This window comes from Mauremys mutica, chromosome 5, assembly GCF_020497125.1.
Source record: "Mauremys mutica isolate MM-2020 ecotype Southern chromosome 5, ASM2049712v1, whole genome shotgun sequence".
NCBI lineage: Eukaryota > Metazoa > Chordata > Testudines > Geoemydidae > Mauremys > Mauremys mutica.
This window is the reverse complement of record NC_059076.1, coordinates 10,368,294-10,392,185: the sequence shown is the minus strand read 5'-3', so window position 1 is coordinate 10,392,185 and position 23,892 is coordinate 10,368,294. Positions and strand designations below refer to the sequence as shown.

Below are 23,892 nucleotides of genomic sequence, written 5' to 3'. Positions count from 1 at the left end.
TTATTCATTTCTTCTCATACAGAAGCTGTTCCATACCCCTAATAAATTTTGTTGCACTTTTCTGTACCTTTTCCAATTGCAATATATCTTTTTCGTGATGGGGTGACCAGATCTGCAGGCAGTATTCAAGATGTGGGTGTACCACTGACCCCTTTTGCCATGGCAGATCAAATACTGCCTAAGAACTATGAGTTCTTCTTATTATTATTCTTTTGATGTTCAATTCCCCACCCTGAGAAGTCTTTTTCATTTCTAGGTTTTTCTGACTGAATACAGTGGGCCTCTACTAATCTACTTGCTCTTTTACATTCGTCTCTCAAGTATTTATGTTGAAGAGGAGAGTACGGAGAGCTTCCGCCACCCAGTAGTTCAGTAAGTGCATGAACCAAAGTCATGCAGGATGGTAAGCCATTCAATGTTCCAGATGAATGGATAAAGAGACTCTGTTGTTTCTTAATGCTCTCTGTTGTTTCTGTAATGGGAGAGCCCAGAGAGGGCTTGACCCTACCTTCCTTCCACATCCAAACCTCTCCTCTCAATGAGAGTTTCAGGTTGTTGTTGTTATTAATTATGATTTGTATTACAGTAGTACCACCCCAAAATGGAGCCCTGTTGCATTAGGCATTGTGTGTGCGCATAGTGGGGGACAGTTCCTGCCCCGAATAGTTTATATCTAAATAAACAAGCCAGACAAAAAATGTGATGGGAACACAGGTGGAAGGTGACTCACCCAAGGTCACACAGTATATCAGTGGCAGAATGAAGAGTAGACTCCAGGACCTCAGTCCAGGGCCCCCTATCCATTAGACCAGAGTACCTCCCAGTATCCAAATGAACTCAGGATCAGGACCACAGCATAAAGGAGGGTATTATAAGATTAATGGCATCAGTCTTCAGCAAAGAGGATACCCATATCTGTTCTTTTCAGGTAGTAAAGAAGAAGCATTGTCAGAGATTGGGGTGTCAGAAGTGAACATTCAGAAACAAAGTGGTGAATACATGGAGAGTTTTTCAAAAGGATCTAAGACATTTAAGTGCAAGGCTCTGATTGAATGAGGCCCGTGCTCCTAAATCCTGTAGGTGCTTTTGAAAATCTCACTCTAAAAGTTCAACCTGGACCAGATGGGATCCATCCAAGAGTCCTGAAGGAGCTTAAGGACAGTTTCTGAACTACTAATAAAAATATTCCCTTGCCGTCAACAGAGCAGCCCCTGGGCACAGCAGTCTTTTTGTGTGCTATCGGCTGTAGGATCAGGGGAACCTAAATAGACAAGCCAGAGAAAGGTTGGGAGAAAGGAAGTACTAGCCTCGGAGGGACATAGGGAAATAAGACACAGAGAGATTGAGTTGGAAGAACTGTGCATAGAACCCAGAATAATTCCTGAGTAACACAGTGCCACAAGACCACCTTTCTCCTCTGGGTTTCACATTTAACAGGAAATGGAGGGTTTTAATGGAAGAGAGTCCAAAATATCTGCATTATTTATTTGGGGGCTGGGACGCAGAGTCTCTTTCTGTTGATCCCTTTAAAGCTGTTTTGTTGTGATCCCTCATGTAAGCCAAATATTTTTTAAATCCCTGACAAGAAGGAAAGTGTGATTCAACCTTCTGCACAGTCATTAATTACCTGATTTTCCTAAGCTCAAACCTCGCTAATTTAATTACTTCAAAATTGTTTAATCTTTGACTTTTATTGGGCATTTTGTATGGTGGCCAAAGTATCTGAAACTTCACACACTGAAAATCACTTTTCATTTATGTCTCATAATTGGCTTCAGTAAGACAGGCACAGCCAATATGATAAATACAACCAAGATAAAATGCCGTCATGAATCACTCTTGACATTTGTTTTTTAAACTCAATCTTTATGAGCTGCGGCTCGTTCTCTGAAGCAAATCAGAAGTGCTGGTTGTTGTTTCATAATCCTCCTCAAAAGGGAATCAGTGTAATACATTCTATAACAATTATCTCGTTCCATTGTAACTTGGAACAAAAAAGCCATCGCAATGGATTCACTTTGCAACAAAATCTCGTTTTGACTCCACAAGGAAATGAAATACAAACTACCTCTGCATAGCTACTGTAGTTACTAAAGGACAAGCGAACCATTCAGAATGTTTTCAAATGTCAGACACATCCTACGAGAGCATTAAGATATCCCTAAAATGTGTGAGCCGTCTGTTTGAAGCATCGCAGGCGTCTGCTTGTATACACAGCTGTACTGTTTTAATCGACTGTCATAGCAGTACATTACATTCTGAGCATGCTGAGTCCTTTTTAATTCAAGGTGGGTAAAATCCGTTGCTTCCGCCGTAAAATGGATACAGTGTTATATAAGTCTGTGAGAACGATTCCATTCATCTCGGGATTCAGTTGCTTTAGCTAAGGCAAAGTCTATGCCCAGAGATTTCAAGCATGACTCTTCAGTTCTAGACTATTAGTCCTTATTCTTTATGTGAAAATAGTGTGATGTATCAGAAAGTGTGTCAAGTATCAGAGAGGTAGCCGTGTTAGTCTGGTTCTGTAAAAGCAGCAAAGAATCCTGTGGCACCTTATAGACTAACAGACGTTTTGCAGTATGAGCTTTCGTGGGTGAATACCAAGGGTTTTCACACCTCAACTGCTAGAACAGGGCCTCATCCTCCCTGATTGACCTAACCTCGTTATCTCTAGCTTGCTTCTTGCTTGCTTATATTTACCTGCCCCTGGAAATTTCCACTCTTGCATCCGACGAAGTGGGTATTCACCCACGAAAGCTCATGCTGCAAAACGTCTGTTAGTCTATAAGGTGCCACAGGATTCTTTGCTGCTTTTACAGAAAGTGTGTGTGTGGTTTTTGTTGTTGTTTTTAAAAAAGACAAAACTGACCTCACCCCCCATCTTTCATGTATCTTCATTCCTCTTTTTTCATTGTTTTTCCAGCTTGGCCTGCTTCTGTCATTGTTTACACTATGCCAGACATCTTCTAGAGACGTTATTTGTTCACAAGATTTCTGGAGGGCACACGCCTCTGAAAAACATGATAAAGGTGAAAATCATGTTTATCATTGTATCCAATATAGAGAAGTACCTCATGCTACCGGGGCCCAGAACGATGACAGGAAAAGAAAATTCATTTGTTTTCCAGGTCCAGTAATTATGTTTCTGTTACAGTATTTAAAATCTCAGGGCCAGATTTGTAGCTGGTGTAAATCATATACTATCAGGGTAGGAAGGGACCTCAGGAGGTCATCTAGTCCAACCTCCTGCTCAAAGCAGAACCAATCCCCAGACAGATTTTTGCCATTAATCCCTAAATGGCCCCCTTAAGGATTGAACTCACAACCTTGGGTTTAGCAGGCCAATGCTCAAACCACTGAGCTATCCCCACCCCCCAAAAACATTTTTTTTAGACCTGGAAAGCTCATTGAGTCTAGCTCCCTGCCTTCACTAGCAGGACTAAATATTGATTTTTGCCCCAGGTGGCCCCCTCAAAGAGTGAACTCACAACCTTTGGTTTAGCAAGCTAATGCACAAACCACTGAGCTATCCCACCTCTCCTGATGAGGGGACTTCACCCCCATCATTTCACTTCAATGGGGTTTTCTTCAGTCACCATCACGCAAGTGCCATGCTCCAGCCGCAGAAATGGCTGTGTCTCATGGGTGGATGAAGTGATGCTGAATACATAGGATCAGGTACAGTGCAACTGAGTTAATTTCAGTGGAACTGCACCTGCCCCCATCAGGGCAAGATCAGATCCATAAGACCCAGTCCTGCAACAAACTCCATGTGGATTGCTCCTCGTTCCTACACCAAGTCCCATTGACTTCAGATTGCAGGGAACCTCCAGAATGGAATTTATTACCCAGTAAAGTGCTTTGGGGTCCTTCTTGTTGAAAGAAGTGATATACATCTAAGATAGCATCAAGAAAACATTAGCTATAGATTAAAGATCTTTGAGGCCGGGACTGTCTTTTTCTTTTGTGTTTGTATGGTGCCTAGAACAAGGGGATCCTGGTCCATGGCCAGTAATGGTCATGCTACTATGGCAAGACAAATAAATAATAATAATTAATAAATGTTAACTCAGTTACACAAAAATGTGTTTGGGAGATTTCAAATGCTAATGCATTTTACCCAAAGAAAACATACATTTGCTGAATAAGTGACTTTACAAGAGTTCCTGATGTTGGACGAATAGTACGGACAAAGTTTTGTCACAACGGTAATACTTTATCCAGGAATAATATTCCACCCAGTGTAGTCCCCAAAAGGGAACTGATTTGCATATGTACTTCTTTGTGACTTGCTTTTTATTGCCTTTGAAATTTTACCTCTACATGCCCATTGCTATCTCAGTTTGGAACCTAGGATTTGAAAACAAATTACAGATTGACAAGTTGAACCTATCTATGATCATCTCTTACACATCGATCTGAGATCTGTACGAGTCAGAAGGAATATGCCTGTACCATAGCGGCGTCCGGCTATATTGCACTCTGATAAAGTGACACTCCTTTTATAGGGTCATTGATTTACCGCGATCCCAGGTTGTGCTGCTCTCGGAGCAGGCCAAGAGTCATTTAACTCACTGTTAAAAATGTGCCTCTAATTTCCAATTTGGACTTAATAATGACAATAATTTTGAAGACGGAAGAATATTATTACTTTTTAGTAATGAATCATTTTAAAAAAGCACTGTAGTCATCTGGACTCAGAGCACTGCTGCTAGAAAATATATATGAAGTTATAGATTTGAATTTACCTGTAGTTTTTCCTCCTAAAATGTATCTTTTTTTTCTTTTCTATTCCAGGGCTGTGCCTTTTACTGGGGATTCACTTCTTGGATTGCTTATTATGTCAATCACCCCCGATACACTCCACCATGTATGTACCATGAAAATGACATTGGGTTTTTTTAAATCATTCTGGGCCCAACCTTGTGCTCACTGAAATCAGTGGACGTTTGGGGCTCCACTTCAGTGGAAGTAGGATCAGACCATTTGCCTGCCCAAAGCATAGGCTTGCATTGTTTGTCAGTAGAAAGATTAATGGAAGCATCACTCTGGTACTATGGCTGTGAACATATGTTACTGTTTAACTCAGTTTAATCATCACCGAGTTTTGTGAACATGAAATATTAATCAATTGAAAGAAACAGCGTGATAAATATTATCCTCACCTCTGCAATATGTTTACATTAAAAAAATATACAAGGGGACAAGAGGTGGATGAGTATTTCCAAATGAGAACAATCTTGCTCGATATAGAAGCTGCCTTTTTATGAAAACTAAAAGATTTGTGAACCCAAGAAGGCTCTGTTAAATATGTGCAGCAACATCGGGGGGGGGGGGTGGAAAATCTTCATTTCTCCTTTTCTTTTTCATGTACAATCGTCATTCATCATTTTGTACATTTCTTTTTCTTGTGTTCCATTGTCGCACCGCTAGTCTTTCTGGGTGTCTTTTTTGTCCAGTCATTGAACTTCCCTTTTTTCTTTTTTGTATTGAGTCATAATCATCAGAGTTTTCTTCTGTCCACGGGCTTGGTTGTCACACATTCCTTCGGCTATTTCATTTTGCTGGCATTCCATCTTTGTACTACTCCTTTTTATTTTATTTTGGTTGTGTGTGTGTTGTCAGGGCCCTATCTGTGGGTTTGGGGAGAATACGGGATTTGCCCTGCTAATTTCAATTGCTCATATTAGTGTCACAGTGGGATATTTAAAACAAAACAAAAAAGTTCAAAAATGGCATATTTTCAATTTTAAAAAATCATCACATTTTATTTTGAAAAATGGCATTTCCTCAAATGACCTTTTAAGTTTGTGTGGAAATGGCAGCAGTGGATTGAACTTCTGTGTGAAAATGAACTCTTAGATTCTGGATCATTGAATCAGCAGGCACTGAACACAAGTATTTATTTGAAATGTGTGTTTATCCCCCCTTAGAATAGGGTGAGGATCTAATGCCAAGGGCAGCCATTTTGTCTCTTCCTGCTACATTTCTCAGTGGAGGTATCTCACATTGGGTGCTCTTATTCCTGAAACTAATGCGCTTGAAAATGATGCTTCTGGAGTAAACCTCAGTGAGCTGGATGGTACCATACTCAGATGGCTCAGCGAAGAAGGATATGAATGTCAGGCCCTTCCTTTTGGGAAATATACGTGGGCAGACCCCTGAGTCTCAGACCCAGAGACAGCTTCTTTGGTGACACATAGGTGATTGGGGAATAGCATGCAGGAATAACAAGTTGAGCTAGGTTGAAACGGGAACCTTGAAGAATATCTGATTAGCAGACACATGCTCAGCAGTGGCAGCTGTGCTGGCCATCCTGACAAGTGCTGTCGTGGCACATCACCCTTGCCCAACTGAGGAGCTGCGTGTCAGCCCGAGTTGAGACGAGGTGGGTTTGGGAAGGAGGAGAGGCAGGACAGGGGAAGGAGCTGCAGGATCAATGACCATGAGCATGATCTATGCTTCTAAAAACACAATTGAAGTTCTGGAGGAAGACTGCAACCCTCTGAGATGTTCCTGATGTAACACTCTCATGATGCATGGATACCAAAGGGATAGGGAAATGTAGGTTTGGGTAGCTGAACATTGTAGGGACTAAATGTATTTATTAAGGTGATCTGGCTGAGTTGCTGGTACTTGATATATGATGCCTTAGTGCTACAAAAAAGGAAGGGCAGGATACATCTCAGCTTCATTAATAGTGGAGGCAGTGTGGACTAGTTGATTAAAGCATCTCTGTTGGAAACAGAAGATCTGGCTTTTAGTCCTACTACTGCCATTAGCCTTTGAGTGACCTTAGGCTCGTCTCTGTGCCTCACTCCCCCATCTGTAAAATGGGGAGAAAGATGCTTGCCTCCTCTGTAAAGAGTGCTGAGATCTCTGGGTGAAAGGCGCTCTACTAATTAGTGACAAAGAGACTGGCATTGACCCAAACACGTTTGTTATTTGCATAATGCTCAGACAATGTGGGTGAAATTCACCCTTGTGCAAAGTCCCCGAGGGACATAAGCATTTCTAGCACTCTGCACCAGAGCGAACTTCACCTACAGTGAACTGTGCACATAGACTGAAGTGTAACTTCTTATTTCCTTCTGTTTTCTAGCATTTGGCAACAGGCAAGTTATTTTTGCTGCCCTCACTTTTCTGGTAGGTATTCAAATAAAGACTCATTATTTGTCAAGAGGAATAACCTTGTGTGAGTGAAGATTAATGCTTGGTCTTGCAGACCTTCAGCATGTCACTCGTCTTATTAATGTTAATGGATCTATTGAGCTTTCTGGGGCAGGAACACTCCTTATGTTATTTATGTGTATATTGCCTGCTATGTTGGTGCCCTGTTCCCTGTCTGAGATCCTTAAGTGTTACATCATGATGAAAATGCAGAATTACCTCCAAAGTTGAAGATTTAGGCAATTGCTATCACTTACCATAATTTCTCAAATGCTGTGATAACATCATATGGAAATATATCCCATACTGGCTTTCCAATAAAGTTGTCTTCCCTAAATAATATGCCTGCTATCACCTGACAACAGATTTTTTAAAAATAGGGGCATCTATGGATGAAGACTGGTGAAGATTTGTTTCCTCACCTAGTTTTCACCTTGTTTTTCCATTGACGGGGCTACCATCTTCCCAGTATTTATGTGCTCAGGTGCTATTTTTACAGAGTAGAAATATCTCAGTGCAGCTACTTTGTCAAATCAGAAAGAACAGCCTGTGCTCTGTAATCACAACAGGAAGGAGATCATGCCACTGGGGCTGGTTTTGTAGCATAGCATTAGATCTGCGCCCCATGAGGGGCTAAAGTTCCGAATTAAGTATTTCTGAGCTGGTGATTTTTCTCCTCTGGGTCTCATCCACTCACAAATACAGTGATTTAGGAGCAGAATGGGATAAAAGTGCCGAGGTCTCTCCAGGAGAAAAGCTTCTAGGAGCCAGGAGTTAACACAGAGCCCAATTCTTTCCTCAAATACGGCTGTACATCTCCCATTGAAGTTAATGGGAACTGTAAATGTATATCTGAGTGTACAGTTGGACCAATACATACAAGCATAGTGGGTCCATATATTAGTGTCTACTAAGTGAGATGGAGTGGTCCAGGGATGTATATGAATGCACTAGTGTGAGAGCGTAGAAATCTGAGAAAGTTGAATATGATGCTTTTGATTATCACAGCAGGAGCACTGGGGATCTAGTTAAACAGAAGAACGCTCATGGAAGCTTATTTTCTGTCCCACACAATACTGGCCTCCTATTCAAAAGTGCTGAGCATCCACAAATACCAACAAAATCATAGGCAGTTAAATGTGCTTATCCCCTTTGAAAATCAGGATTCCAGAGATGCAACAAGAAAAGAGGAGAGTGACTGATTTAGACTGATCCCGGAAAGCCACCCAAATCTAAGGGTATGTCTACACTTACCGCGCGGGTCGACGTGGTGAGTTCGACTTCTCAAAGTTCGAACTATTGCGTCTAATCTAGACGCGATAGTTCGAACTCCCCGTGCGCTCCGGTCGACTCCGGAACTCCACCACTGCAAACGGCGGTGGTGGAGTCGACCTTGGAGCCGCGGACTTCGATCCCGCGGCGTCTGGACGGGTAAGTAGTTTGAACTAGGGTACTTCGAGTTCAGCTACGCTATTCACGTAGCTGAACTTGCGTACCCTAGTTCAACCCCCGCCCTTAGTGTAGACCAGGCCTAAGAAGTGCTTCAGCATGTACTTAACATTAAGCAGATGTGTAAATGCTTCCCTGAATCGGAACCATTAAGATCACAATTTTGGCTGTGTTCTGGTCCTGGAGACTCAACTACACCCCACGTTTTCCTGACCAGAGCCAGGCTAGCGAAGTAAAGCTGGAGAGGAAATAGTTTTCCCATCCCGTGAAAATATTTGAGATTTCAGAATATTGTCTGTTCCTCAGAAAGATAAAACCAAGACCCTTCCATTTTTTTTCCACAGAAAAGTCTGCAAACAAACACAGGGACAAGAACAGGTGGGAAGTTAAGGCACTCACCAGGCACACTGGAGTCCTAGGTTCAATTTCCTGGTCTTCCTAATGGGAAGTAGGGATTTGAAACTGGGTCTTCTCTAGCCCAGATAAGTGCTGTAACCACCAGGCTCTCTTTCTCCCTAGGCTTGACCACAAATTCCATCCTGTACCTGAGAAACCTTCCTGACAAAAGTTTTGTGGAAACTTTTCTGATGGAACGCTTTGGTTTCAATGAATCAGCATTTTTCAACAACAAAAATTGCATTGAAACATTTCCAACCAGTTTTCTAGCAAAGACAGACAGTATACTTATGTGAAGAAAAAACTTCATGTAGTCACTGAAACCCTGAGGCTGAAAGCAGTAAGTGCTTAACTTAGTGTGTTGTGTCTGCAGGGGATCGTGTGTTAATCCAGTGATGCATACAGTACCTTACTGCCATCACGACTATAGCAGTCTGTATCTCAAAGTCAGTGGAAATGGATTACCAATGCAGCTTATGTTAACAATAAAAATAGTACTTATCCAAAGTAACAGCTTAGTAAAAGCGGTCCATTTCTTCCTCAACTTAAGTGGAATATTCTTTTTATCATCTTTTATGGTTCATTGCCTGAAGAAATGGTTTTTATTTTATTTTTTTTCTGCAAAATATTGCAGACAGCAGTCAGTCCAGCGACAGGACCAGGTTTTAGGTCTGAGATCCAGGACATTTATACCATTGAAAAGGGAGCCATCTCCCCAGATACAAGTGCTTGCTTCTAGTCTTAGCAGGTTCTAAGACACTGAAGTCTAAAATTGCAGTATGTATGAAAAATCTATTTGAGGTCATTTTTAAAGGGTCCTAAAATATATGACTAAGGTTTTTCTTCCTTCATGGCTTGTCTTTATCAGATACGTCTGATTTGTTTTAAGTATGTGCTTCTACATTCATGGTAAACAACAGCACGGAGTAATTTAAGGAGCTCAGCAGACCTTTCTGAAAGATGTTTCTATTTGGAGAAATAGAAGCAAGCCAGCCAAGAGATACATTTTCATATAGGGTGCATTTGAAATTTAAGATAAAAAAAGAACGTATGTACAACTCATTAAGGAGATAGAAAATGGTCACACATTGAAAATCAGAAGTTTTGCAAATTCCTAGATTTTAAATATTTAAGACATTAGCTTAAGGGCTGGCTTATATTTAGCTATATTTCTCCATTTGGAGGATTACCAGCCAAATTTTAAACAGGGAGATAAAAGCTAATTACAGCTGACTGCAGCTGCAGCATCAAAGGTAAGTTAATAAGAATCCCGGCAAAAATGCCCCTAACTTGCTTTTACTTATAATTGATTACAGAATTAGTAGGTGTTAAGTAAAATTTATGAATGGGTGGTGCTGCACAGTCATGTGTGTGTAACATATTTGCATTTGCGTAGTGTTTCATGTAATTACTTTTAACTTTGAAAATTTTGTTTTGTAAAAGAAAAAAAGCTGTGTGCTTATATATATATTTTAAATATTATTTTTGTCTGGAATATACCAATTTTAGCCACTTTTATAGTATTTTGGAATATTTTTTCCTCTTCTATCTATTGGCATTTTTTGAGGTGCAGAGGTTTTCCATTTTTTATTCATCATGGGTAAAATATGCAGAAAAAAAGAACTGGGTCTAATCCTGAAGTTCTTACACAGCCAAAATTAAACTTTTAAATAGATCTGATCAAAATGCCCCAATGAAAAACTTTTCTGCTGAAAAATGGGGTTACTTCAAAACTGATTTTTTTCCACATTAAAATGCCTCTTTTTTCTTTACATTTTTAAATTTTTGATGGAAAATTTCACAGTGAAATGAAGCAAAATCTTGCATGTTGTTTAATTTCAAATTGAAATTTTCATTTCATTTTGGTTTTTGAAAATTGAAATGTTTTTGAAATTTCAGATTTTTGGTTTTTTGCTTCTCCCCTCCTTTTTCTTTTGTTGCCACTGAATATCACAGAATGAACAATGTCTAGTTTGTTAGTTTGTTTTCCCCTCCTTTTCCTTTTCTTTCCTTTACCACTGTAACTTTTTTAAACTTCTCCCATCGTAAAAGTTAGAGTATTAAAAGAAATATGAAATAACGTAAATGTGTAACATTTCAAAAGTTGAGGAGAATTTTTCAGTTTTCAAAAACAGATATGAAACAATTTCAGTTTAAATTGACATGAAAATTGTGATCCATTTTGTTTTGATATTTTCCTGTGAAAAACAGAAAAATTGCTAAGAAAAAAAAATAGAACTTTGTTGTTGTTGCTCCTGCTCAGAATTTTTCACTGGAATTAAATGTCCTTTTAAAACAAACAAACAAGCTGTACAAACAGTCCCTGCCCCCAAAGAGTTTACAATCCAAATAGAAAAGATAACATGGGGGAGAGTGAGCAGAGATGAAGTGATACAGCCAGTCATTGGCAGAGGTAGAAATAGAAAACCCAGGTTTTCTGAAGGCTGATCCATTCACTGCACCATACTGCCCGTCATGGAGCAGTTCCTTCTGAGTAATATTTGACAAATATTAACCAGCCCATTTCTTTTCATTGTGTAACTTATTCAGCATATGTTTTTTGTGATCCTTGATCAACACAAAGAAGGTCTTGAAAATATGGCGGAAGAATGGGCATAATATTTGACAGTGAGACAGGTCACTTAGGTCCTGATTCTGCTCTCACAACCATGGCTGAACTCTCATCAGCTTCCATGAGGCAGGATCAAAATGTCATGGACTCAGGTTGTGCCCACTCTTGGCCCCGTACGGTCCTGGGGGAACCCCCTTCAGTGTGACAGCCCTTCTCGGGGGTCCACTCTCTCCTGGGAGTTAAGCCCCTCCGCCTCCTAGAACCGCACCTCTCTGAGCGTTAGCACGCCTGTCTCACTGTGGGACCCTCAGGGACTCCCCTCGCTCTGGACCCCCAGGGCCTCCACTCCCAAAGGGAATAATGCAACCCTGTTCTCTAGACTGGAGCGACTCTCAGCCAGCGTGAAACATGAGGGTTTATCGAGTGTCTGAACACAGCATAGGAAACTCTCAGGGCCCTCAGGCCTGGCCTCCCTCAGCACAGCACATCTAAGTCTCCCCTGCATCTAGGTGGGCTCTGCCTGCTCTCTCTCCCCAGTCCAGAGCCCCTGTGCTTTCTAGCTGGGCATCTGATATCACCATCCCCAAGCCCAGCCTATGTCCATTGTCTTCTATCCAGGTAAACAGGGTCACCTGGGTCTCCTCTCCTCTCAACCATCCTTTGCTCTCCTCTGGCTGGAACCAGCTGGTCAGGTCACCGGGGTCCTCCCTTCGCAGCCCATTGTCCTCCCACTGGCCGGAACCAGCAGTGACTCCTTAGCTGGGCCTCTCAGTCACCAGGTCACCAGTCACTGGGGTATCCATTCTCCAGGCCATTGGCTGGGGTCCCAAGTTCCATCACTGGTCCTCTGTAACAACAAACTCCATCTCTCATCACCTCGTTAAACCAGTAACACCCAGGGAAACTGTGTCCCACATCTTCTGCATGCAAACCATTGAAAAAAACAAGAAAACTCCCCACACACTTCGTCACACAAGTCCACAGCCAAGAGATGATGGTGGAGCCAGAAATGTGTCTTGCAAAATCTCTTCAATCAGCCTGTTGTGGATGATCCCAAGGCTGTCTCTCCTGTGAGATCAAAGAGTCTGCTGCTATCTTGCAGGATTGCACCTACACTTCTCTCTGGAACCAAGGGTAAAATCCTGGCCCGCTGAAGTCATTGGGAGCTTTGCCACTGTGTTCAGTGGAGCCAGGATTTCACCTCTACAGTTCACCCAGTGCATGGTTTTCTGGGGCATCTGGGTTCTCACAATGAGTGCAACATATTTCCGTTTGAATGGGTTTCTCAATATTTTTTTTAATGCTCTGCTATTCTTTTGAATGCAGAGTTTAATCCTATTGCTGGAATCAACCAGTCATGCAGTTATCTGGTAACATCCTAAATGTGTAACAGTGACCATGCTTTAATTTTTTTTGCAGATGTGTGAAGCTGGAAATCATTTTATCAACGTCGCTTTAGTCCAACAAAATCACTCAGGTTTGTCTCCCCTTTACTTTCCCCCACCCCACCTACTTCATACTGAATTGCACTTTATATAGGGACCTTTTACTGTAACCTATATGTCTGTCTACAAAATAAAGAAAGCTGAGCAAGATAGCATGGCATTGTTATAACACCTGCTAATTAAATGTGGTGATATTTGTAATATTGCTGTTCTAAAGCTTGCAGCAAATTTGTCTTCATTAGAAATATCCACAATTCAATTTTTGATTGGAGTGTTTAAATGTGTTAAAACATGCTGTCGACTGACAATGAAGGATTTAATTTTAATGAAGATTCAACAAACATTAAAATAACTAATTTGCATAGTTTTCTGCCCTAAAATCAGCGTGTGCACAAACGTGCTGTTAAAATGTGCTCCACACCTCTCATTTTTGCAGAGCATTTTGGATTTAGGGCAAATAATTATAGCTACAGCACATTTTCTAGAAAGAAACATGTATTGCACAATAATCATTGTTTTTCTTAGCATAGGCTCCATTTCAAGAAAACACTTATTCACATTCTTAATTCAATTTCTATGCAGGAAAGCAGTTAACCATGTGCTTAACAGGGGCCACAATGTGCAGTAGAAGCAACAAATAAACTTATTTATTTACACACGCAACCTCATCTCTAAATACCATTACAGTGTCGACAACATTATGGCCAATGTGAGAGCTGAAAGGTATTTGCATCAGTCTCACACATTGCATTTTGTAATAACAACATTAGCAACATGGAACGAAAATGTCAGGTTCTGGAATATAACATTATCTTATTGTATTATTGTTGTTTTATTTTATTATTACTGCAGTGCACTTTCTTTCTGAGTCCTGACTATTTTCCTGGGAAATTCTGTTACTATGACATGAAAATTGTTTTTTTAAGAAGGCTGGAATTCCAAAGGGACCTACGTGGCGTAGGCATCCAGTTACCATTGACTCTGAGAAGCTCTCCCCAGTACTCTTCCTCTTTGAATGTCATTAGTGCCCACATGGGAGCCCTATTGGGTTCAAAGCACCAACCAGTGTTGCTGGGCTGCACCCGAGCAGTTTTCCAGCACTTCTTTTGAACCCTAGAATGGATTCCAATAGTCCTAACAGGGGCGCAACAAAGGGGGACCCTTGGCCAGCAGCTTCTGCCTCCCCTCCCGGCCCGTACAGGAGGAAATTGGCCTGCACTGGGACCTGGGACATAAGTGCTGGAACATACTGAGCCGAAGGAAGCACTGGGATTTGCTGAGCCTGGTACCACTGCCGGAGCAGGGCACGGCCTGGAGAGTGCAGAGAGAGGTACCACAGCCACCCAGCACCCCTCTGCTCTGCACGGAAAGTCCCTGCTGTCAGGGTTCCTTCCCCACTCTGAACTCTGGGGTACAGATGTGGGGACCCACATAAAAGACCCCCTAAGCTTATTTTTACCAGCTTAGGTTAAAAAGTTTCCCCAGGCACAAATTCCACCTTGCCTTGAACAGTATGCTGCCACCACCAAGTGATTTAGACAAAGAATCAGGGAAAGGACCACTTGGAGTCCTATTCCCCCAAGCCCTGCACCCCCTTTTCTGGGGAAGGCTTGAGAATAATATCCTCACCAATTGGTACAGGTGAACACAGACCCAAACCCTTGGATCTTAAGAACAATGAAAAATCAATTGAGTTCTTAAAAGAAGAACTTTAATTAAAGAAAAGGTAAAAGAATCACCTCTGTAAATCAGGATGGTAAGTACTTTATAGAATAACAAAAGATTCAAAAACACAGAGGATTTCCCCTCAAGGCAAAACTTTAAAGTTACAAAAACAGGGAGAAACCTCCTTTTTAGCACAGGGAAAATTCACAAGCTAAAACAAAAGATAACCTAACGCATTTATTTGCTATTACTTACTATTTCTGCAATATTAGATGCTTAGCTTAGATATGGCTTAAGGAGATGTATTTTCCCTGCCCTGGTTCCTTGTTGACTCTGGGAGACACAGATAAAAAAACCTTTCCCCACAGATTTGAAAGTATCTCCTCCCCTTATTGGTCCTTTTGGTCAGGTGCCACCCAGGTTACCTGAGCTTCTTAACCCTTTACAGGTAGAAGAGGAATTAACCCTTTACAGGGTGAAAAGGGATCTTATGGTACCCTTAGCTGTATGTTTATGACACCTGCATTCAGTCTGTAGCTCCTCTCCATTCCCCACCACTGCTGCCCCACCCAGGGCAGGGGGTGAGGGAAAGCACCAGGGCCTCCATACCCAGCCCACAGCACCAGAATGACCAGGGATGTGGGTGCCCCAGCCTGCTTCCTCCTGCGTGGGTGGCAGGTCCTCAGCCGGGGGGCAGTCCTGCACTGCTGTCTCCATCACAGCCAGGAAAGGAAGCTGCAACCTCCTACTTTGTTGCACCCTGCCCCTGCCTCCCCTATGGCCAGACCCCCATCTTCTCTCCTTTTACCGCTCCACAGGCCGAAGGGTCCTGGCAGGAGTATAGTGCCCCCACATCCCCGTTTGCTGCCCATGGCCAAATTGATCTGGACCAGTGTCAGCAGGGCTCCCATGGAGAAGTGAGTTCTGGCACTTCTTTTTTCAGGACTCAAGCACTGCTGCCAGCAGGTTCTGTCAGTCCTATGGTTACACCTGATGGCAACTTCAGCCACCAGCGTGAGCCTACTGGTTCTCCTCTGAGGCGGTGAGCGGTCCCATGCTGAGAGAAGTGTCTCTCTGCATGTTTGCAGGGCGTATGCGAGACCCACTGCTCAGCGTGTCATATTGGCCCTCTGAGCCCCAGAGCACAGGAGTCTGCTTCAGCCCCAGCTCACGCTATGCGGACTCGTGCTTTGAGCTCTGGAGGTTCCTTCCTTCCTTCCCCTGTGTGTCGGTGCAAACGGTGGCCGTCATATGTGCAATGAGGCCCTCTTCCCCGGTGATCCCTGCTGTACTTACATTGTGGGTTTATGTGTGTTTTCTTCTTTCCCAAAGGGAATAAAGCCTCTTTTCCAAGTCCAACTTACAACCCCTTCACATGGCTATTCACATTGGTTTCCTGTCCCAACTACACGTATGAGGTATGCTGTTTTCTTCTCTGCGTGGGGGAGGTTACAGCCCAGGGTGCACCAAGCGTGCTCACAGTGAACATCCCTCCTCTTTAGTGCAGTCCCCTCGACTCCAGACACCCGGACACATCGCAGGCCACAGAGCCTCGCCCACCCCTTCCTATACTAGACCCCTAGCCTCTGGCTGAGTTACTGAACTCCTCAAAGCTTGATTTAAAGACTTCAAGTTACAGAGCGTGCACCATTTACACTAGCTTAAATCTGCCAGTGACCCATGCTGCAGCGGAAGTCAATCCCACCCCACCCCCAGGGTCTCTGCCTATCTGACTTGGGGGGGAAATCCTTTCAGACCCCAAATGTGGCAAATAGTTAGACCCTGAACAAGTGGGTGAGACCCACCAGCCAGACACCTGGGAAAGAATTCACTGTAGTGTCCATCTAGTGCCCCATCACTGGCCACTGGGGATTTTTGCCACTGGCAGTCACCGATGGTTCACATGCCATTGTAGGCAGTCTCATCATACCATCCCCTCCATAAACATCTCAAACTCAGTCTTGAAGCCAGGTAGGTGTTTTGCCCCCACTGCTTCCCTTGGAGGGTGTTTCCAGAACTTCCCTCCTCTGATGGCCATTTGTATATATGCATTTGTTCTTGTGTCCACATTGACACTTAACTTAAATAACTCCTCCCTGGTATTTATCCCTCTGATGTATTTATAGAGAGCAATCATCTCTCCCCTCAGCCTTCATCTGGTTAGGCTAAACAAGCCAAGCTCTTTAAGTCTCCTCTCATAAGGCAGGTTTTCCATTCCTCTGATATTCTAGTAGCCCTTTTCTGCATCCTCCTCCCCAGAACGAATGCTCCCAACTGACCCTCAGAGTCACCCACCCATGCAGATGATTCCCTCACTCCAGTCTGACACATTGGATGCTCACCTTTTATCCAGCCACCCAACTAATTCTACCTCCTATCTTCAGTGTAGTAAAGACACCCAACCTTCTCTTCTTCCAGTGGACGGCAGTGGGAGCCGTTGTGTACAGAGTATGGTTAAAACCTTGCCATAGACAGGATTAACAATTCTTCTTTCTTCATGTAGATTGGGTCTTGGATTAGTTTTACGGTGATGACACAAACGCTGCCAGGTAAGACAATCGTCAACTGGAAGCGAATGAGATGTAAATGCATTACTGGCAAAAGTGAGTTTTGTAAACCTAAAATCACCCCAAAGAATAATTGATGGACTATCACCAGCAAATCTTCTTTTGTACCCCTAACACATTACTCTTCAAAGTGTCATCTTTAGGAAGCTGGGTACCTGGTGGAGCTGGTCAAGTTGAAAACTTGCCTTTTTTGGACATCAGTGTGAGAAATTATTTTTTTTAAATATTTTGCAAATAAAAAAATCTGAAATATTAGCAGTAGATTCGCAGTGGCCCTGGAGGTTTTTTGCCTTCCTCCGCAGCATGGGGCAGGGGTCGCTTGCTGGAGGATTACCTGCTACTAGAAGTCTTTAAACCAGGATTTGGGGACTGCAACAGCTGAGTCAAGGGAGAGAATTATTCCAGGAGTGGGTGGGTCAGCTTTTGAGGCCTGCATTTTGTGGGAGGTCAGACTAGATGATCATAATGGTCCCTTCTGATCTTAAGTTCTATGATTCTATGATTCTATGATTAACAAAAATTCTATAGAATTTTTTTCATTTACTATTCATCATTTTTCAAGTATGACATTTTCTGTTGTTGTTTTATTTTATTTGGACTTTATTTAAAAGAAATTTCACCAGAGACAAGATTTCCAAAGGCACTTGAGGGCACCTAAAAATGCAGATAGGCATCCTTGGGATTTACAGAAGGGCTTAAGTGAGTTAGGCACCTAACTCCCATTGAAAGCCTGCATAGAATCTTTTGAAAATGCCACCAGGGGGCCTAGCTGTGTCTTGAGGTGTCTAAATTCCTCTGGAAATCTAGCCCCATATGGCTAAGCTGACCAAAAAATTAAAAAAATTCATTTAATTTTTTTGTTGTTGTTGTTACCAGAAAATAAGAAATGCCACATGTACAATTTTGCAATTAAAATAGATACTTTGAAAAAATTAAATAAAAGTGATTTCAAGACTGGATGAAAATTTTCATGACTAACTAACTGATTTTTTTTTATTTATCACAATGTAAACAAAAATATTTTCCAAACAGCTTTATACATAGTTACTGTAGGAAAGATGTGAATGTGTAGTGAGGGTCATGGTGCTATTGGGTTAAGAGGCAAGTAACAGAATGAGCTGCAGGATACTAATCCTTCCCCTGCTTGCCCTGAGCTACCCCAGACATCTCTCAGCACTACTTTTTGTTTTGCTAAATGATGCCGTGGAGTTCACATCTGATGCTCTGTGCTGTTCTAATTCTTCTTCCATTATTTGTATTCTTCCTTGCGACACTTTCCACTCTCTTGCCTTGTTAGCACCTAATATGTTGTATTGGAGCACTTTCTGGAAGCCAGATTAATGAACCTGCAAAAGCCTCCTCAAAGTGGCTACCTATTTATATAGATTAAAACAGATTGGTGTAGTTTGTGGCAACATAAGTGTACCATGACACTGGTACACCTGTACCCCGATATAACACGACCTGATATAACATGAATTGGGATATAACGCGGTAAAGCAGTGCTCCGGGGAGGAGGAGGGGGGCTGCACACTCCGGCAGATCAAAGCCAGTTCAATTTAAAGCCGTTTCACCTATAACGCGGTAAGATTTTTTGGCTCCCGAGGACAGCGTTCTATCGGGGTAGAGGTGTATCTCTCCACCACCACAAGGTGCTAATGTTTCTAATACCTTCTGCCTTGTCTGACGTACCGGGCTTGGCTACACTTACAAATTTGCAGCGCTGCAGCAGGGTGTGAAAACACACCCTCTCCAGCGCTGCAAATTGCGGCGCTGCAAAGCGCCAGTGTAGTCAAAGCCCCAGCGCTGGGAGCGCGGCTCCCAGCGCTGTCCGTTATTCCCCACAGGGAGGTGGAGTACGGACAGCGCTGGGAGAGCTTTCTCCCAGCGCTGGCGCTTTGACTACACTTAGCGCTTCAAAGCACTGCCGCGGCAGCGCTGCCGCGGGAGCGCTTTGAAGTGTAAGTGTAGCCAAAGCCTCAGGGTATGTCTCCACTGCAGGCCGTGGTGTGATTGCAGCATGGGTACACAGACCTGCGCTAGCACAGCTCAAAGCAGCAGTGTAGACATGATGGTTGGGCTTTAGCACAAGCTGTACAAGCATGCTGGGAACCCCAGGCACAAACATTACTAGCCCAATGTCCATGCCCCCAAGGCTACACTATTATTTTGGGATGTGCTGGCATAGGTAAAGCTAGTGCAGGCATGTTGCAGTTACCCCTTGGACTGCAGTTTAGGCATACCTTAAGATCTTAGACTTTATACACCTGGTAGTAGGTACCTTTATCAATGCCAGTGGTCTTTTTTCTCCTGGCATGTTACCTTCTGATAGACTAGATTGTGCCTTTAGGGCCTGATTTAGCGCCCACTGACGTCAATGTGACTGTTCTTTCACTTCAATGGGCTTTGGATGAGGGCCTTAAAACAAGAGTCAGGGCACACCGCCACAGAGAGCTCACCCCTCAGAGAGGCACATTTCCTCCTTTCAGGCAGGAAAGGTAGCAACTTGCCACACCCCTTGATGGGTGAGAATTCTTAGCTTCAAGCACGTGAAATCCTGGCCCCAGTGAAGTCAATAGCAAAATCCCCATTGACTTCAGGAGGGTCAAGATTTTACCCCATGAGTCTACTCACATGCTTAAAAATAAGCCGTGTTTTTGTTTGTTTGTTTGTTTTTGTTTTTTCTGGATTAGGGCCTTGACATAACTGAAAAACAGAATAAATAGCCCAAATTATATTTGAATATAATCCACGACCAACAAACCAGAGAATTCAACAGCTCACATCAACCTCCCCCTGTAATAGTTCCCATGCAAATTACATGGCTATTCAAAATAGTAAAGAATTGTCCAGTGTTTAGGGCATTAGTCTAGGACTTGAGTGACCTGGGCACAAGCTCTCCCTAGCCACAGACTTTCTGTGTAACCTTGGGCAAGTCAGTTAGCCTCTCAATGCATCAGTTCCTCATCTGTACAATAGGGATAATAACCCTGCCCTACCTCACAGAAATATGGCGAGAATAAGTACAATAAACGACTGTGAGGTGCGCAGATACTATGGTAATAGTGCTGGTCGTGAATGTTTTGATGAAATATTTTTTCATCAGAAAATGATGCTTCTCAAAAACCAAAACTTTTTGCAAGAAAAGGTTGGTTTTGAGGAGTTTCCCATTTGGAAATCATTTATTTGAGGGAAAAAATAAAGCTTTGAAATTGTCAAAACATCCCATTTCTACATTGGCAAAACAAAGTTTCTGATTTTGGTGTGAAACAACTTTTTGTTTCAAACGTAAGTTATTTTACAGTGAATTTAAAAACATGTAAAAAAGGTTTAAATCAAAGCTAAATGTTTCAATGGACCCAATCCAATTTTTCTTTTGATGAATTTTTTTTTACATTTTCAACTTTTCATCCTAATTTGAAACAGGAAATATTGTTAAAGTCTCAAAAATTCTCCCAGGATGGGAAAACCATTTCCCACCCATCTCTAGACAATGATGGGGGTATATAAGATACACAGATGTGCTCAGGAAATGTAATTTAAAACACTGTGCTGAGAGTGGCTCATGCTGTAGGGATCCACCTTCCATTTTATTCATGGTAAATATGAATGTTGTTGACACACATTTTCTTTGTTGCAGTTGGAATTTTTGCTTTCCTGATGGCCATCCAGATGTCCCTCTGGGCCCAAAAGAAACACAGGCTCTACCTGAAGAAATATAATATGGGTGCGCTTAGGAAAACAGCCATGATTCCATTCATCTTCTAAGCTCTTAAACAGTGAATATGGGATTCTACTGCTTGGAGAACTGATTCTGGAAACAAATGAACTCTTTCATTTAGTAACCAAAGAAGACAGGCAAGAATTGTTGGGTATCATTTTCAGACAATTAACATCAGAAGGGGGCGTTTTGAATTAAGTGAACAGAATCTGGCTTTGAACCCTCGGTTTGTGTTAGAAGATATGATTGAATTAGATTTTGTGCAATGGAGCTAATCAGGAAGACAGGAAACTCTGTCCTGTGAATGTTGGGCCAAATCACCAGCTGGTGTCAATGGGGGTTGCTCTGTTTCAAGCCCTTGGGGTGATGCTGATCTGCTCCCTGTGAGATTAAGGTTCAATAGCAAATGCAGATCAGATTCTGAGCGTTTTGCATTGCAGGAAATGCCACAGCTTTAACTGTATTCAAAGCAGAATGTTCTGCATAAATCCCTCTAAGGTGTACCACCAAACAGTGTTGGTTTATAGAGTATTAATTAGGGTAGCTTTGCAGTTTTGTTTTACTGAACCAATTCCTGACAACTAGCAAGTTGTTTGATGATGCAAACTGGCTTAAACTCAGCACTGTGGAGAAGTCTGGTTTTTTTTTTCCCAGGAGGCAGCATGGCCTCAGCGGATCAAGTGAGTATCAGGCGAATGAAGTTCTAATTCCAGTCTTATGAACATAAGCACTAGCACAATGGGTCCATCTAGCCCAGTATTCTGTCTCCAACTGTGGCTGGTACCGGAGTGTCAGGGGGAGTGCTCAAAACAGGGCAATTATGGTGTGATCCATCCTTCTCTTCCCCTCCTGGCTTCTGGTAGTCCCAGGTTTAGGGTCACCCCAAGTATGGCCCACCTTGCCATGTATGTGCTCTTGTGCCATGAGGAAATCACTTGAATCCAGATGATGACACCAACTGACACTCATGCTGAATTAATCACACCAGAATTAATGGAACTGTTTGTGCAGTAAGTTTCTACTCAGTGTGAGTAATGGGATCAGAAATTGGTCTGTAACCTCTCAGTGCCTCAGACTTTCCATCTCAGGCTAACATTTATCCTCTGTTTATAAAGCACTTTGAGATCGTGAGGTGTAACCTGTACCTAAATACTAATTATTCCTGAAAGGGAGAGGATCCCCACCAGAATTCAGGGCCTATCTTGGTTCAAACATGCCAGGGCAGATACTCAGCTGGTGCAAGTGGGCAACGCTTCATGAATCTCGTTTGGCATCGCGTGCATCTTGAGGTTGCTTTTGGAAATCAAGCCCTGGTTTGAGTTGCTTAGTCAGTTCTTTCTTTGCTTTTCTTTTTTGAGTCTCATTATTCTTTTCAAAGGGACAGTCTTTTATTCAAATCCCTGGAAACTCTACGTAAATTCATTTGCAGGTCAATGACTCCCTTAGTATGGAGTAAGACAATTTTTAGAGGCAAGGTATGATGGAATTGTAGTAGCTTTGGAGAGCAAAGGGGCCAGAGTTGCCTCACGAAGCATTAATGCACGAAACCTCACTTCTTCAATTCTTCATTCTCTTTATTTGGCACCTTAATAGATGCTTCTCACATCCTCATGGCAGGTTAAAAAGCCTGGCTGAAAACTTCAATGCTGAGTGTAGAACCAAGCCACAGCAGCAAAGCAGGACAAGTTCAGGCTCTGAGAGAAACGACTCTCTTGCCTAGCAGCACTGTGCTCAAGTGCTCTAACAAAGTTAATTTGCCCAATAAATTGGGTTCATATCCCTCTTCAAATGTCTAATCTACAGGCTTGCAGTGTTTATCCTGTTAGCAAGACAAGCAACGATTTATGTGTGTTGACTGTAGCGTCTGTTATAAATATTCAAGTGAAATAGTAGCCAAGGCACATTGTAAGTTTCAGCAATTCTGGTAGACTGGTAGGTAGAGTGAAATATGTTGTTTCAAAAACTTGGACAGGAAGAAAACAACTGAGTTTGGTTATATGGCGAGGGTAAGAAAGAGAAGGAAATAAGAAGGGTTGACTTGAAAATTGTTTAAGGTAATGATGAAAGGGAAAGGCATATATGAATTTTTGCCTATGACAACATCTTTGGTGGACCCATAAATCCTGGGAGATGCACATATCTTAGTCCTTTCAGTAAAACACAGCAGATTATACCGAAACAGATTAGAAACGTGTGGTGACATGGCACGTACCAAATAAATCCTGTGTAAGGATGATGTATGTAAAGAATAATTGCATTTAATTTTGGTAATGTAAATACATAATTTCCCATATATTTTTTTAAACCGGTGAGCTGTTAACATCTGGCATTTTTTTCATTGCTGCCAATATATACACCAGAATCACTGTGAGCAACCAATTAGCTAATATTATGTCCCATAATAAAGATCTATTTTAGAAGATGGTATTTGCTGTATGCTTTTGTGTTCCAATTTCCAATTACATTCTTTGTAAAGATGTGGTTTATACAGTCTTACAAATACAGGGTTCAAAGGGACCTCAAAAGGTCCCCTAGTCCATCCCCCTGCTCTGAGCAGGAGAAAATAGACTAGACTATCCCTGACAGGAATCCGGATCCCTATGTAGAGGGGAATAGGGCAATTGCCTCCTGATTACATAGGCAAAGAAAGAGAGCTATATTAATTTGAATTCTATTACATATTCAAGGCAGAGTTGACACTGATACATCTCACCCCACCCTGCACCAGAAAAGTCGTTCTCAGCAATCAGCTATTAACAGGAGACAGGCTTAACTTTGGAAGGCAACCAAAGACACTGAAATCAGATCCTGTTAGAAGCAACTAGTAAATAAATGCAGGTGCACCAGACTGCAAAGTGGCTCAGCACAATTCAATAATAGATGGGTCCTTCTTGTCTGCCCAAGAGG

General features: G+C 42.3%; 1 protein-coding gene across 1 annotated transcript in view; it reads left to right on the top strand.

Annotated features, from left to right (window-relative positions):
* Positions 1-23,355, top strand: part of TECRL (trans-2,3-enoyl-CoA reductase like) — a 119,574-nt gene extending 96,219 nt beyond the window's left edge. The window contains exons 5-13 of the mRNA XM_045019225.1: positions 257-372; positions 2,924-3,029; positions 4,798-4,870; positions 7,103-7,146; positions 13,007-13,064; positions 16,030-16,115; positions 17,201-17,244; positions 20,657-20,766; positions 20,905-23,355. Coding sequence (XP_044875160.1) covers positions 257-372; positions 2,924-3,029; positions 4,798-4,870; positions 7,103-7,146; positions 13,007-13,064; positions 16,030-16,115; positions 17,201-17,244; positions 20,657-20,766; positions 20,905-21,032 — 765 coding nt within the window. The 3' untranslated portion in view covers positions 21,033-23,355. The remainder of the gene's footprint in view (positions 1-256; positions 373-2,923; positions 3,030-4,797; positions 4,871-7,102; positions 7,147-13,006; positions 13,065-16,029; positions 16,116-17,200; positions 17,245-20,656; positions 20,767-20,904) is intronic.
* Positions 23,356-23,892: the final 537 nt, after the last annotated feature.